Source organism: Myxocyprinus asiaticus, chromosome 16 (assembly GCF_019703515.2).
Source record: "Myxocyprinus asiaticus isolate MX2 ecotype Aquarium Trade chromosome 16, UBuf_Myxa_2, whole genome shotgun sequence".
In the NCBI taxonomy this organism is placed as follows: domain Eukaryota; kingdom Metazoa; phylum Chordata; class Actinopteri; order Cypriniformes; family Catostomidae; genus Myxocyprinus; species Myxocyprinus asiaticus.
This window is the reverse complement of record NC_059359.1, coordinates 4478173-4493387: the sequence shown is the minus strand read 5'-3', so window position 1 is coordinate 4493387 and position 15215 is coordinate 4478173. Positions and strand designations below refer to the sequence as shown.

The 15215-nt window shown below is 36.8% G+C and overlaps 1 protein-coding gene across 1 annotated transcript; it reads right to left on the bottom strand.

Annotated features, from left to right (window-relative positions):
• Positions 1–1851: 1851 nt before the first annotated feature.
• efhb (EF-hand domain family, member B) lies at positions 1852–13745 on the bottom strand. Its single transcript, XM_051721861.1, has 13 exons — positions 13373–13745; positions 13189–13251; positions 12778–12921; positions 12515–12695; positions 11049–11159; positions 10800–10929; positions 9298–9381; positions 9113–9180; positions 6738–6892; positions 6331–6538; positions 5306–5527; positions 2665–2846; positions 1852–2336 (listed from the first exon to the last, which is right to left on the bottom strand). Exons 1-13 carry the CDS (start codon positions 13439–13441, stop codon positions 2190–2192), a joined length of 1764 nt encoding a protein of 587 aa, XP_051577821.1. The 5' UTR covers positions 13442–13745; the 3' UTR covers positions 1852–2189.
• Between the last annotated feature and the right edge of the window lie 1470 nt (positions 13746–15215).

Sequence of the window (15215 nt, the reverse complement as noted above, 5' to 3'; positions counted from 1 at the left end):
GAATTATAATGTTCATTTTGCTTTCTCCGCTATTGCTGTAAATTATACAATTTACAAAAAATTATGACAGGGCCCAAACTATGCCGTTCAGTTGTTATTTAACATATAGAATAATCAATACAACCAAAGCTGAAGTAAACTTTAAAGTAAAAGATCAGTCTTGGTATGTTAAGAATCGTTATCGGGATCGTTCAAATGAAGATCGAGATTAATCTGAAACTCAGAATATTTTTACCCAGCCCTGTAGGTCCGTATTAAAATCTAGACCAGGGCTCAGAGCAAAAATACCACAGAAATTAGCAAAAATGTCCCAGAATTATAGATGACGACACTTGCCAAACAATACTTGGAAAAATGCACACACACACTGACACCTGGTAATCAACGGTGTATGATAAAGTCCTTTGGGTGTTTATGATAATTGACAGCAATCTTCAGCTCGCTCTAGCTCTAAATGCAGAGTAAGTAAACTCAATAATGTTATCCTAGGAGGAAAAAATTCATTACTAAGCTATTATTACACTACATTGAGGGCATGTTTTATTGCAGCCAGGCCCCTTGCAACACTCCGCCTCATTTGACAAGAGACTAAATTAAACAAATAACATGGCTGAAATTACCACTGACCTAATAATGCATCTCAACTAATAAAATAGTGCAGTTGCAGAAGTCATGAGGGTCTAAACCTCCTCCCTCGGATTAAACAGTGGTGAAGTAATTATAACTAGTTTGCATGTTACCAATGTTTATTTATAATTATAAGTAGTTTGCATGTTAAAATAATTCTCCTATCCCTCTTAATATGCAGAGACAGCAACTGGATATGTAAGCCATTTGCAACTTGAGCTCCCTGAAAAATGTAAAGACACTGTGACGCTATCAAAACATTGCTCTGTGGCACAGAGATTACATACTTCGCCTTAGGAGAACACGGTAAAAAGTGAGAAAAAAAAAATAGTTCAACTACAATCAAAAAATTTTTTAGATACAGAATATAACAATTGGGTGATGTTATATTCAACAATGTCACTTGATAGATTTACATTTAATGAAGTTGACATTCACTTATGAAAATTAGCCATGGTTTAACTACAGTAACCATAGTTTACCATGGTACTTGTAGTAAAACCATAGTAACCACAAAATGAACCATTGTTACTGCAATATTACTATAGCAAACCCATGGTAACAGGGTTACTACAATCATGGTTACTATTACTAGTAACTATTAGTTAAAATCATAATTAATTTTAGTAAGTATGAAACAAATAGGGTGACAACATTAAATTGAACATAAGTTTATACTTAATGTACAATAATAAACTAGAAGATGCCCTATTTTATATCCCTGAATTGTCCCGCTTTATATTATGTGTCTTTAACTACTATGTACTAAGATTAAAATACATAGAATACAATGTATTTATTGTGTAACAGCAGGTTGTTCTGCAAAATTCTCACAAAATTCACATTTGTTGCTTCTGAGGTTGAGGTATGGGTAGGTTTAGGAATAGGGGTTAGGGGATAGGGTTCAGGGGTTTGGGCAAGGGTTGGGGTAGGGTTATGTTTAGGGTTAGAGATAAGGTTAATAACTACAGATGTATTTAAATGCAGGTACTTTAAATGCAAGTACAATGCAACAATTTGTATGTGCATAATAATTACATTGTATTACCTGCTTAAGTACATAGTAGTTAAAGTGGGTCCTACTAAATCGAAATATAATGATAAGCGACAGCAATTAGCTAAATATTTCGCTTCAAAAAAGAAGGCAAAGTCCCTTTAAGGCTGCACGGGGCTCAAGTGAATCATAGAATCATTTATATGAACTAGTTCATTTACATGAACCGTCCGAAAGAACCAACTCACTAAAATGAATCAGAGTTCCCAACGCTGAACATAACGGAATCGTTTATTTTAACCGGATTATATACATGAACTATGACACAATGTGACAAATGTAGCATTTTGTTACACTACAGTGCTATAATGCTCCTAACAGGAAATGCAACATTGTAAAGACACTTAAGCTATTGTCACGCTACTGAAAAATGTAGTAAAGTAAGTAGCGTCGCTACTTTTAGTTAACTACTCCCCAACACTGGTTAAAGATCACGCTATTTAATAACTCTTGTTTTTCAGTAAATAAATCCTTTCAAATGAAAAAGGAAAATACTGAAAAGTTTAGATTAATTTGCCTGTAGTTCACGGAGAACGTTTCGGAAGCTCTCCACACATACGTCACCAGTGGGATGTCTCATGGACGCCAGCTTCCAGGCCTCCTCAAATGTATCCTCAGCAAACTCGAGACCCACTTTCTGGAATATCTCTGCTATCTATGAGTGATAAATAATATCCTTTTGGTCAACATGTTGACATCTTGAATTTATAGCATGTGTAAATTAAAAAACATGAAATCACGTTCGCAACCTGTTTTGCTTTCGCAATTTACTGATGTTTTTCCAAGTGAAACAGGATATTCAATGTTGGACCAGACTTGATTTTATCCATGTTTTATTATTTGGAACAACTTGCACCAATAAATCGTGCACAATATGTTCAGAAAGTAAATAAGGTTAATTTTGATTTTATGTTGACTATGTCATTTATCACTAGTTTATTATGAGTAGTTGGTGATGTAACATGATTGCCATCAAAGCTCACCTCATCTTTAGTGCGAGGGCCTAAAAACTGTTCTTCATGCACTCCGTAGAGTGAATGCAGAGGGGGGTACAGCAGATCATACGCTGTTGCTTCATCACCGTAGTTTGTCCTGTCGCTGATGCGCTTGATACGAGGGGCAGGTAGATCTGTCCGAACTGATGGTACCCCATATATGTGATAATCTAGCATTGGATACAAAAAGAAAACAACAATATAGAATGACAGTATAACAGCTTGACTAGAGAGAAAAGTTTGACCAGACAAACTTTGAATGTTTGCTGGACATAGCCTTGTCTGAAAGTTATTTCAAGTTAAAGGGACAGTTCACCCAAATATTTAAATTCTCTCATCATTTACTCACCCTCATGCCATCCCAGATGTATGACTTTCTTTCTTCTGCAGAACACAAATGAAGATTTTTAGAAGAATATCTCAGCTCTGTTGGTCCACACAATGCAAATGGTAAATGATGATTGGGCCTTTGAAGCTCCAAAATTGAGATAAAGTCAGCATAAAAGTAATCCATACAACTCCAGTGGTTTAATCCATGTCTTCTGAAGTGATCCAGTTGGTTTTGGTTGAGAACAGACCAAAATATAACTCCTTTTTCACTGTATATCTTGCCATTGCAGACTCTAGGCATGATCATGATTTCAAGCTCAATTACACTTCCTAGTGCTTGACGCCTATGCAGAGTGCTAGATGGTGCTATAGGAAGTGTAATTGCGCTTAAATCAAATCACTAGAGTCTGATGGATTATGTTTATGCTGACTTTATTTGCATTTTGAAACTTCAAAAGCCTGATCACAATTCACTTGCATTGTATGGACCTACAGAGATGAGATATTCTTCTAAAAATCTTTGTTTGTTTTCAGCAGAAGAAAGAAAGTCATACACATCTGGGATGGTATGAGGGTGAGTAAATGATCAGATAATTTGTATTTTTGGGTGAACTAACCCTTAAGCCTTGCCTGTTTGAAAAGAGATTTGAGTTGTGAAAGGCAGTTGCTAAGGTGTTCCAAGTGGTTGCTGGATGGTTGTTAAAGTATTCCAAGGCACTATGGAATTGCTTGACCATTTTTTTCAACTTCAATAGAAATATCCACTATCAAGTTTCCTCAACTTTCCACAAGAGTAAAAATAGAGCGCTGTGAATTAGGACAGTCAGAAGATGCCAAATTTACTGTCACTCTCTCAGACAGTGTTTTTGAAACTCCATCGCAGCTGTGGTAACTACTTTTATTTTATTTTTTTTTACAAATTCATGAATTATATAACACAAAGCATGTTTATATGCTATAAATATACTAAATAATTAAAGTGGTCATGAAATGCTCTTTTTTTATTATTTTATTAACTTCCATGACATCCACTGATAGTGTAAGCAAAGTTTTTTTTGCATGAAAATTTTTTTTGTAATATACGATCATTTTCCACCCTGTCTCTAGCCCTCTGTCTGAAATGCTCGATTTTGGCATACGTGCCTCCTTAAAACTTCAATGTAAACGGTCACCGTTATGATTTCTTAACATCGTGCAGCCTCTCAAATTCAGCCATTTTTGAAACTCAATCTGAAAAGAATGAACAAGCTCCACAACATTAGAAAACAAAATTTCAGGGGTTACACATAACGCACATCCAAAACATTGCATCTAAATATATTAACCTATTAATCTCAAGCACAACTGTTAACATTCACACCCTGTCTACACTGGACATGAGAGTTGAGTCAAAAGCAATAGAACCCATTATAATCAATGATGCTATCTACCATGAAGGCGTCCGTTGTGGCGCGTTGCATTGCACCGACAGTAAACCAATGTCCCATTCCATTTTGCACTGCACGCGCTGGCGCTACTACTTCCAACAACACAAATAAACAGTTTAGAAAGTTTGTGTCGACGCGCCCGGTGTAAACAGTGTCAGCACCATAAACTATCAGTCATGACATTTGAAATATTCATGAATAAAGCAGTTTACTTAAGTTTCTGATCAGGTCCAAGTGTTTTTAACTGCCACATCCTTCAGTAACAGTTCCTTTGCAAAGCTTGAATCATTTTATGACTGTTCACAAGCAATCCACGCTGATATGAGCAGAAAAATGCATCCAGTTTCCCGTATCATCCTGCACTTAAAAGCACATCGCCAGAAACGCATCTAAACGGTCAGAGACGTCTATCCAGTTTTCATACATGAACAATTAATAATAGCACAGATGGGCGAAAGCTGAACTGAACTGAAGCACAAGTGGGTGGGGCCAAGGGTGTGATGATTTGAAGTAGGTGATAATGTTTTTGAGCTGTAGGAGGTGGTCATGCATAAATGTACCCCAAATGACGTAGGGTTGTCGTGGAAGTAGAGAATGAGTTTGGTTTCAATAAATGCTTTTATTGCATTGGGTATTAAGTTTTGAGTTCTGAAATGTACAGTATGTTTTTATAGTAGAAAGACCTCTTATATGTCAAAATATCAAGGAAAATGTTATTCCTCATGACATGACCCCTTTAAAACATTGAAAATATAAAAAATAGCTGGATTTACGCTGCTAAATAAGGGGGAAACACATCACAGTTTGTGAAAAAAGTTAGACTGACAGACTGACTGACAGACTGATTGATTGATTGATTCTGTGTAACTCACTCGTAGTGGGAAAGCCACCCACAACAGCATTGATGACAGAAGAGGAGGTGATGAATCTATCCTCCTGCACCTTTCTTGGTCTGGACAGGGTTTTAGGAATCTTCCTGGTGCTCCCCACCTGAACAGGTTCCAGATTCTCAGGTGTGACCAAGACCTTCACAGTAGTAGATTCCTGGAGGTCTGCTCTCTGCATGTTGGCTGGGGCTGTCCATGCCATGCACTCTACAAGGTACACGTGAATTATTAGTAACTGGTGTTGGTTATTCTGATACAAAAATAGAGCGCAACTGCGACTGCCTGCTTTTTTTTAGTTAACTTGGTTTTGGAAATGTTTGACCTGTTCATTTTCTCCATAGGCATTTCAAAACATTCTTTAGCGAAGAGTTCTTGACCTTGACCCAAACCAACCAGCTCCAGGATGAATCATCACAACATTACAAATTTTATTTGTAACAAAAAAGCAGAAAATGGGGAAGAGGGACAAAGGTACACGACTGTGTACTTAAATTTTTTTATGTGGTACTGAACTACTCATTCCAAGAAGCATCACAAATGATGGAATAAAATCCTAAACAACAGAACTATATAAAACTATTGGCTATTTAAATTTGCACTTCTTAATTGGAGTGGATGGTCATTACTGAGCTGTTTTGGCATGGTTTCCATTTCCACGGTCCAAGGAACTTCTCTGATTGGTCGATATCTCTGCCGTATTGCAGGTAGTGTCGTTCTTCGTCAAGAATTTGACATTTAAACAAAAAAAAAAATTTGTTGAAATCACACACTTTTGGGTTCTGCAAAAGCATATGCTATTCCATAGGTCTGTCTTGAAGTTTGTATACATTATCTCTAAAAATGTATTTATCTATGGAGAAAATTAATTGATATTCTAGTTCCAGAACCCTACAGTTGTGCTCTATTGCTGCATCATTAAATATGAGACCCACCCCCAAAACTGTATACAGTAGCATAATGGATCTCATTAGCATGTGTTCCATATACAAAACAAGTGCACTTAAATCCACCTCCTGTCAGAATGCTCTGCTCCACCCTATTGATTGGCATTTTGTCTTTCCAGTTGAGAAAATTGGAAAACTCCATGAAATTGATGAGTCCGTCTTTATCAACATCACAGTAATCGATGAGGTCATTGAGTACTGGCTCACTGATGATCATGTTAAAATGCTGGCAAACGTCCTTCAGATCCTCTTTATCTATTTTCCCCTGACTCTTCTGCAGCAAGAGATTAAGACAATCAAAGAAAACAAATCAAGACCAGTGCTTTTTCCCCTGATTTGTTTTGATTTTAACATCAAGTGCCGTCCAAACCCAGCACCAAAATTGTTTATCATACAAAGTACACAAATATGTCCTTAAAATCATGCACTGAAATGTATGAATATTAGCATGGACTACATGAATGGTTTCTCACCTTGTCATAGTATCTGAAAGCTTCTAGTAATGAGTTGAAGTTCTGGAAGTTGGTCTTCTTAAGGTGCTGGCGAACAGCGTTGACCAGTGCTCGCTGTCGGTCTGTACCTCTCAGATATTGGCCAGCTGGAGTTTGATGCACAAGGTCGCCTGCACCTGAGTCAGTTGTGAAAAATGTTGTATAGGGAGGATGTTTTAAAAAATAATGCTATGAATAATTTTGATTTATCAATTAACTTTATACAAAGTGCATAGTGACTACCCTATGCCTTTAAAACAGCACCAGTTCTCCTATGTACACTAGGCACTGCGCAGTTTTTTAAGGTTGTTGGCAGATAGGTTGCTCCAAGCATATTCTATTTATTTAGGCTGTCTGAATTGCTTCTGTCTCTTCATGTAATCCCAGACTGACTCAATGATGTTGAGATCTGGGCTCTGTGCAAGCCATACCATCTGTTGCAGGACTTCTTGTTCTATTCTATTCTATTCTATTTGCAAAAGGAATGTTTGGAAATATAAAATACTGTAGATACTTCCTCTTGACACACTAAAGCATTTTCATGATGTCGCAGTCTCTGTGAGTTTGTCCGGTTTTGTCCAATGTTTATGTTTTTCTTCTGCTCATGTGCTTGCAGGTGTCGCTTGGTGAGCGTGATCAGCGTTTGTCTCCATGGAAGCGCTGCTCGTGCTTCTTATCAGTTTATCAGCACCCAGGGGCATAGATTCCGAGGGGGATGGGAGGGGAGGTAAATATTTATACATCATGGTAGTATTTGTTGTACTGCTGCCCTGGTTATGGAGGTATAAATATATACACCAATCAGCCACAACATTAAAACCACCTGCCTAATATCATGTAGGTCCCCCTCGTGCCGCAAAAACAGCTCTGACCCGTCAAGACATGGACTCCACTAGACCTCTGAAGGTGTCCTGTGGTATCTGGCACCAAGATGTTAGCAGCAGAAACTTTAAGTCCTGTAAGTTGCAAGGTGGGGCCTCAATGGATCGGACTTGTTGGTCCAGCACATCCCATAGATGCTCAATCGGATTGGTCAGCACCTTGAACTCTTTGTCATGTTCCTCAAACCATTCCTGAACAATTTTTGCAGTGTGGCAGGGCGCATTATCCTGCTGAAAGAGGCCACTGCCATCAGGGAGTACCGTTGCCATGAAGGGGTGTACGTGGTCTGCAACAATCTTTAGGCAGTTGGTATGTGTCAAAGTAACATCTACATGAATGCCAGGACCCAAGATTTCCCAGCAGAACACTGCCCAGAGCATCACACTGCCTACACTGGCCTGCCTTCTTCCCGTAGTGCATCCTGCTGCCATCACTTCCCCAGGTAAACGGCGCACCCGCACCCAGCCATCCACATGATCTAAAAGAAAACGTGATTCATAAGACCAGGCCACCTTCTTCCATTGCTCCATGGTCCAGTTCGACACTCACGTGCCCATTGTAGGCACTTTCGGCGGTGGACAGGGGTCAGAATGGGCACCCTGACCGGTCTGTGGCTACCCAGCCCCATACGCAGCAAGCTGCGATGCACTGTGTGTTCTGACACCTTTCTATCATGGCCAGCATTAAGTTTTTCAGCAATTTGTGCTACAGTAGCTCTTCTGTGGGATCAGACCAGACGGGTTAGCCTTCGCTCCCCACGCGCATCAGTGAGCCTTGGGCACCCATGACCTTGTCGCTGGTTCACCGGTTGTCCTTCCTTGGACCACTTTTGGTAGGTACTAACCACTGTATGCCGGGATCACCCCACAAGACCTGCCGTTTCGGAGATGCTCTGACCCAGTCGTCTAGCCATCACAATTTGGCCCTTGTCAGAGTCGCTCAGATCCTTACGCTTGCCCATTTTTCCTGCTTCCAACACATGAAATTCAAGAACTGACTGTTCACTTGCTGCCTAATATATCCCACCCCTTGACAGATGCCATTGTAATGATATAATCAATGTTATTCACTTCACCTGTCAGTGGTTTTAATGTAGTGGCTGATCAGTGTATATAAAAAATCTAAGTAAGTCTTGCTAAACTAATGAGATTCACCACTGAGAATAATGGGAATTACAAAAAACTTAGTTTTAACATCTAGTTGCATCACAGTAAAGCAAATTTGGGGGAATTTCTTTATGCAAAATATAGTTTCTAATTTATTTGAAATATGAAATGTGACCAGGACATGTTTTCATGAGATTCGAAGAGCTCTCTCCGTTTCAGACCGATAACTGTAATGTCCAAGTTGGATTTCACAACAATGTACAGTATTTCGCACTAAGAATTGCTAACGTGAACCAGTTCTCTACACTAGAGGCTGCTAATTTATTTCTGACATATCAAACTCAAAATGTGATAGACAATTCAAATTACCACAGCTGTCAGGTTTCATCAACACTCCAAATGTGTGATCACTGGGAACTTGTAGCGTCTCTACAATTCTATAAATTCATGGAAAGACAGAAAAGATGATTTATACAACAGTCACAATGTCATTAGTATTCAACAAAAATATTTATTTTGATAAATACCTATGTATTTAACATGACGGGACTTACGGGTCATGAACTTTGCCTATCTGTGGCTGAGTCCTCTCTCTGAAGTTGTCGCAGCATTTTGCAACTAATTTTGCGCTGTTGTGCCTTAAGACATGAGGGTTACTCAACTGGCCATTTGTGATAATGTTATAAATATTATTGTATTGAATATTAATGTTTTAAATATGAATTAAAATAATAATATGATTATCAGGAATTACAGACATTCATAACAATGTTCATTTAAGAGATAGTTCATCCAAAAATGAAAATTCTCTCATCATTTACTCACCCTCATGCCATCCCAGATGTGTATGACTTTCTTTCTTCTGCAGAACACAAATGATATTTTTAGAAGAATATCTCAGCTCTGTAGGTCCATACACTGCAAGTGAATGGTGGCCAGAACTTTGAAGGTCCAAACAGCACATAAAGGCAGCATAAACGTAATCCAGATGACTCCAGTGGTTAAATCCATGTCTTCAGAAGCAAAGATAAAATTGTGTGGGTGAGAAACAGAACAATATTTAAGTCCTGTATTACTATAAATTCTCCTCCCTGCGCATGTAGCGATATGCACACAGAATGTGAATTGCCAAAAACAAAAGAAGAAGAATGTGGAAACAAAAGTGGAGATTTATAGTAAAAAAGGACTTAAATATTGATCTGTTGTTCACACATACCAATCATATCGCTTCTGAAGACATGGATTTAACCACTTGAGTCCTATGGATTTTTTTTATGCTGCCTTTATTTGCTTTTTGGACCTTCAAAGTTCTGGCCACCAACTTGCATTGTATGGACCTACAGAGCTGAGATATTCTTCTAAAAATCTTTGTGTTCTGCAGAAGAATGAAAGTCATACACATCTGGGATGGCATGAGGGTGAGTAAATGATGAGAAAATGTCAATTTTGGGGTGAACTATCCCTTTAAACATGTTCATTCAGTCTGTGTGATTCTTGTGTCATACTACAAAACAGGTGCCATGTGTAAAAAAAACAAAACAAATGACTACACACATTAAAAGACTTTGTCATGATGACATCATCCTTTCAAGAAGTGAAACTGTTCAAGGGCAAGATAAGGTTCCTTTTTATAAAATATCAATACTTTTACAATGATTTGGTATAGTAAATTAACCATTGAAAAGTGGATATATGTAGAAAAATCAGCATTAAATTCACTTCCTAAGAAGCACTTTGCAGTTTACAACCATGAACACAAGGTTTAAAATGTCAAATGAAATTTTAAAACTCAACCTTGATACAGCCTTGTTTCTGAAGACTCAATTATACAATTATATCCCAACATATATTAAAATCTATTAATCTATAACTTTACATATCACCATAACAAACTGGAAAAGGCGTCTGTTTTATAGAATGACCCTCTTGCACAAATGCACATAAAGACATGTTAGTAATGTTCAACATAACAAAACCACTTTGTAGCTTAAGATATTCAGCTGTAAAAAAGCTTAAAATGTGAAGTAATAGTGCATTTAAATGTGTATTTGTTTACTTTTGTGTGTCACAGGGCCAGTAGAGGGATCTGGAAATGTTCCTCCCATCATTGCGATGAGGCGTCGGGACACCAAACCTACTGTCTCTTTCATAGTGACTCCAGTTATACTTCCTGTCCAAACGCTCCCCTGAAGTGGCAAAAGGCCAAAAATAGTAGATTTTTTTAAAGTAACATGAAGCACAACAAGATATAGTAGTTTTGAAACATACGTTTAATCACAAGACTGAGGCCCACATTCTAACTGACCTACAAAATATGAGCCATGTGAGCGAATGTAGAGTTGATGTCCCTCATTCGCCTCTTTCTCCACCTCATGTGCAGTTTTGGGGGGATTGATGACCTCACCAGCATTAGAACCTGCATATAAAAGAATTTGCCCCCTCTCTTCAATTTCAAGAGATAATACTGGGTATTTGGGATTCAACTTGAAGATGAGGGTTAGGAATTTTTGTTAATGGAAAATGAAAGGTGATTTTTTTAAAGGGTCTTCTTCACACAGCTCTCTTCCATACAACGGTGGTTCATAGTGACTGAAGCTCTCAAAATGACCAAAAAGTACCACAAAAGTAGTCCATATGACTGTGTAATATTCCAAGTCTACTGAAGCCTTATGATAGCTTTATATGAGGAACAGACCGAGTAAATAATGGCATAATTTTCTTTGTTTGGTTTAATCTGAAAAGTGCAAAAACAAACAGATGTTTTCAAACAGCTTTCCAAATACACCCCGTCTACTGTTGATCAAACAAACAGATAGTCTCGCCCCAAACTCAACGCCATTGGCTGAGCCAAGTTTGTTGTGTCAGGCTGGATGGGCCGCTCAAAACAAACAGAGGAATGTTTAAAGCACCACAGAGATACAGTGTTTACAGTTTTAGAAATTAACCTACAAATGACTGACTTATAGTTAGAGGTCGACCGATATATCGGTGCCGATAGTTGCTTTTTGGAGCTATCAGTTATCGGCAAAAATCAAAGCCAATAGTTACCGATAGTTTAAAAAAAAAAAATAATTATTCCTTTTTATAAAGGTTATAAAAAATGAGCACTCTGAAGAGGTTTTGTTGTGAAGTGGATACACATTAATCATAAGTTAATGTTCATGTTGATTTTGACTGACGGTGTCCCTAGAGAAAAGGGAAAAAGTCTTTATTACTGGATCGCTGATGATCTGCTGTTGATTAATTACTGCTCACACAGTATTTATTAGCCTATATGGCAATGTTTACTTTATAATGTTTATATTGTAATACTTTGTAGATGATTGTATGATTGCATGTTATTTTCCTGTATGTGTTTGTGTGAGCTGGGAGCACATACTTTTCAAAATAAGAGTCCCCTGTGTATTTCAGACTTGTTTACTGTTAAACGTCCTGCGTTATGGACCGAATTAAACTTTTTGTTTTATGGTTATTATTGGGATTTTGGTTGCAATATAAACCGCTTCTGGGGTTTTATTTATTTTGGACTCTTTGTGCAGCTAGGAAAAACATTGATTTTTTTTTTTTTTTTATTAGATTTTTTTACATTCAGTAAATTGATTTTAAAAACTATTGGCCGATTTAATCGGTTATCTGCCTTTTCCACCTGTTTAGTTATCGCTATCGGCAAAATCCACTATCGGTCGACCTCTAATATTTATAACTATTACCGTACACCATTAAGAGTCCATTCATGATTACACTATAGTAAGGTTTTGTTACATCTCTTACACCGGAGGGTTGTGAAACCGAAAGCTGTTTTCTCAGGGTCCAGCCAACTTGGTAAACCAGGGCCTTGAACTCGTGTCTTCCCAAGAGGAGCTTTTTGATTGGTGGCATTATTGATTTCTTGAAGATGACGTAGCCTATCTTGGAAGCGTGTCTTTGGTGTAGGGTTGATCAATAATCCAGCCTAAAATATCATGTTGAAATATCAGTAATGAATGATTAATTATGAGACTTGATTATGTAGACATGATGACTTCCTTACTCACAGTTATTGACGTTTTTGTGCTCACACCATGAACTACAGCGCTGGCAATGTCAGGGTCATTTGCTTTTCCATGGAACACTCGGACTGCTCCAACAGCTGGCCGAGCAGAACTGATGAACTTCCTCACCACAGGTGGAGTTAAAGACTGTATGATTATATCATGAATATATTAGGTGCACAAATTTAGTACTTTATAATTTTAGTGTTTGAAAATGAAATAATAATATAAATAAAATTATATGCATAAAAAATAAAAATAAAAAATAAATAAAAATTGAGGTAGGAATCCAAAGGCAGAAATCAAATAAAAATCTTGTATTTTCAGGTAGGAATCCAAAAGGCAAAAAATCATTAAAAATACATCCAGTTCAGCAGAAAAAAAAAAAAAACATTGTTTCTCAAAATGACCCACCCTTGGTGTAATTTCCTGCAAACAGGCTTTTGCTCTGTCACCTACTGGAATGAGCTTCCCTGCCTTTAAATGGAAATGAACATATAGAGTATTGCGTAAGATTGTGCGTATTATTATTCTAAATGTGCATTGAGGACACTAGACAAAAGATCACAACTACTTCTGAAAACAAATTAGTCATTACCGCACGGATATTTGGAAATGTGTCCCTGCGTCTCCGGGTGGATGGTGTATTCCGCTCTATGAGACTCATACCTACGGAGACTGGCAATTCAGAGTCACTTAAAACCTATTAACAATTTAAAAAACAACATCTTTTCGGCAGCTCCTTCACATCACCCTACAAACATGCATCCAAGTTTGTTTACATTGCGTTACCCGGCAACGCCAATGAGCTTTTAAATGAAAGTAGCCTACTGAAATCATAATTTTATTATTTATAGATCAAATATATTTTCATGTATCTCCTTCCATATGCATGTGAACGTTTATGTGCGTGTCTATGTAAAGTAAAAAGCAGTGAATATTGATAAAACGCATGACTAGATTGATAGTGAATACCAATAAATTAAGTTTAACTAAACTATTAATATATATATATATATATATATATATATATATATATATATATATATATATATATATATACACACACATTTTTTTTCACACTTCTGGTTTTTAAACGCAGTGAATGGCAGATCATGGCCAATATTATTTTCACCTACACATTTGCTCCCAGACCAAAAGAAAAAATTCACTATTACATTTGAATGACTTTCCAGAAGAGGAAAATAAAATATAGAGCGCGGTGGATTAAGACAGTCAGATGGAAGATGCCAAATTTACTGTAACTCTCTCAGTAGCTGTAATAGAAACCCCCTCGTAGCTGTGGTAATTCGTTTTTTAAAACTAATTCCAGGGTAATATAACACAAAGCATAATGTTATAAATTGTCACTCAATATTTAAAAAAAATTATAATATTAAAAGAAAAAAAAGCGAGATTTACGCTGCTAAATAAGGCGGAAACGCGTCATCACAGTCTGTGGAAAAAGGGCCCTGTTCCAATATCCCCACTTGCGGTTTTGGTCTTGCCTACTTACCCACTTGTTTTACGTATTTCCGGTGTTTGGCCACTAGTGTGCAAGTACACCTGAAGACTGCGAGTGTGTGGATGACTTTTGACACTTGTAGACTTAAAGATGTTGGTGCTGGTTGTGACAGCTGTTTTTGTATTTTCACTCAGCTGAAACCTGATTATTGTTGGTAGCGGTGACTGTTATAGAATACTTAAAATAATAAAAAACTGAAAATTTTACCCATCTTTTCATTTATTAATACACTACTGGTTGTTGGAAGTGTATTGTGCTGTAGAAAATATGTAAGTAAAGTTTTATAATGTTTTTATTGTGTGAAAATAATTGTAAAAGTTCATTATTTTATATTCAATACTTTGCACATTAAAAAATGTTTAACTGTAAAATTGCATTGTCCATAATTGCTGTAAAATATGAAATATAAGCAATTTTTTTCTACTTTGTTTCTCAATACACTGCATAAATGTAATAAAAAATAAATAAATAAAAACTTTATTTTATAAATCTGTTTGATCCATTAATAGCTACTAATACAAACCATTTCTATGATATGCTTTGGCTTGTCATTTATATAAGATGACCAAAGACTGCTTTACACAACTTATCAGTATGTGGTTTCATACAACACATTAAAAGCATTACAACATATATTTTAAATACATAAAGATGAGAAACCGTGGTTGTAGTTAATAATTGTTTAATTTTAAAACAACATTTACTAGACTGAATATTGTATGTCACACTGGCTGATAAATGACCAAAATCAACAGCAGTATTAGGCAAGAACAAACTAAATAATGTGATTATTGGATGAGAAGGATAATAAATAGGTATATAAATATACACTTAAATAGTATTTTGTAATTATGATGCTGCTATTAAGTCATCCCAAACATTTTATACAACGTTAAATATATTAATTTATACAAAA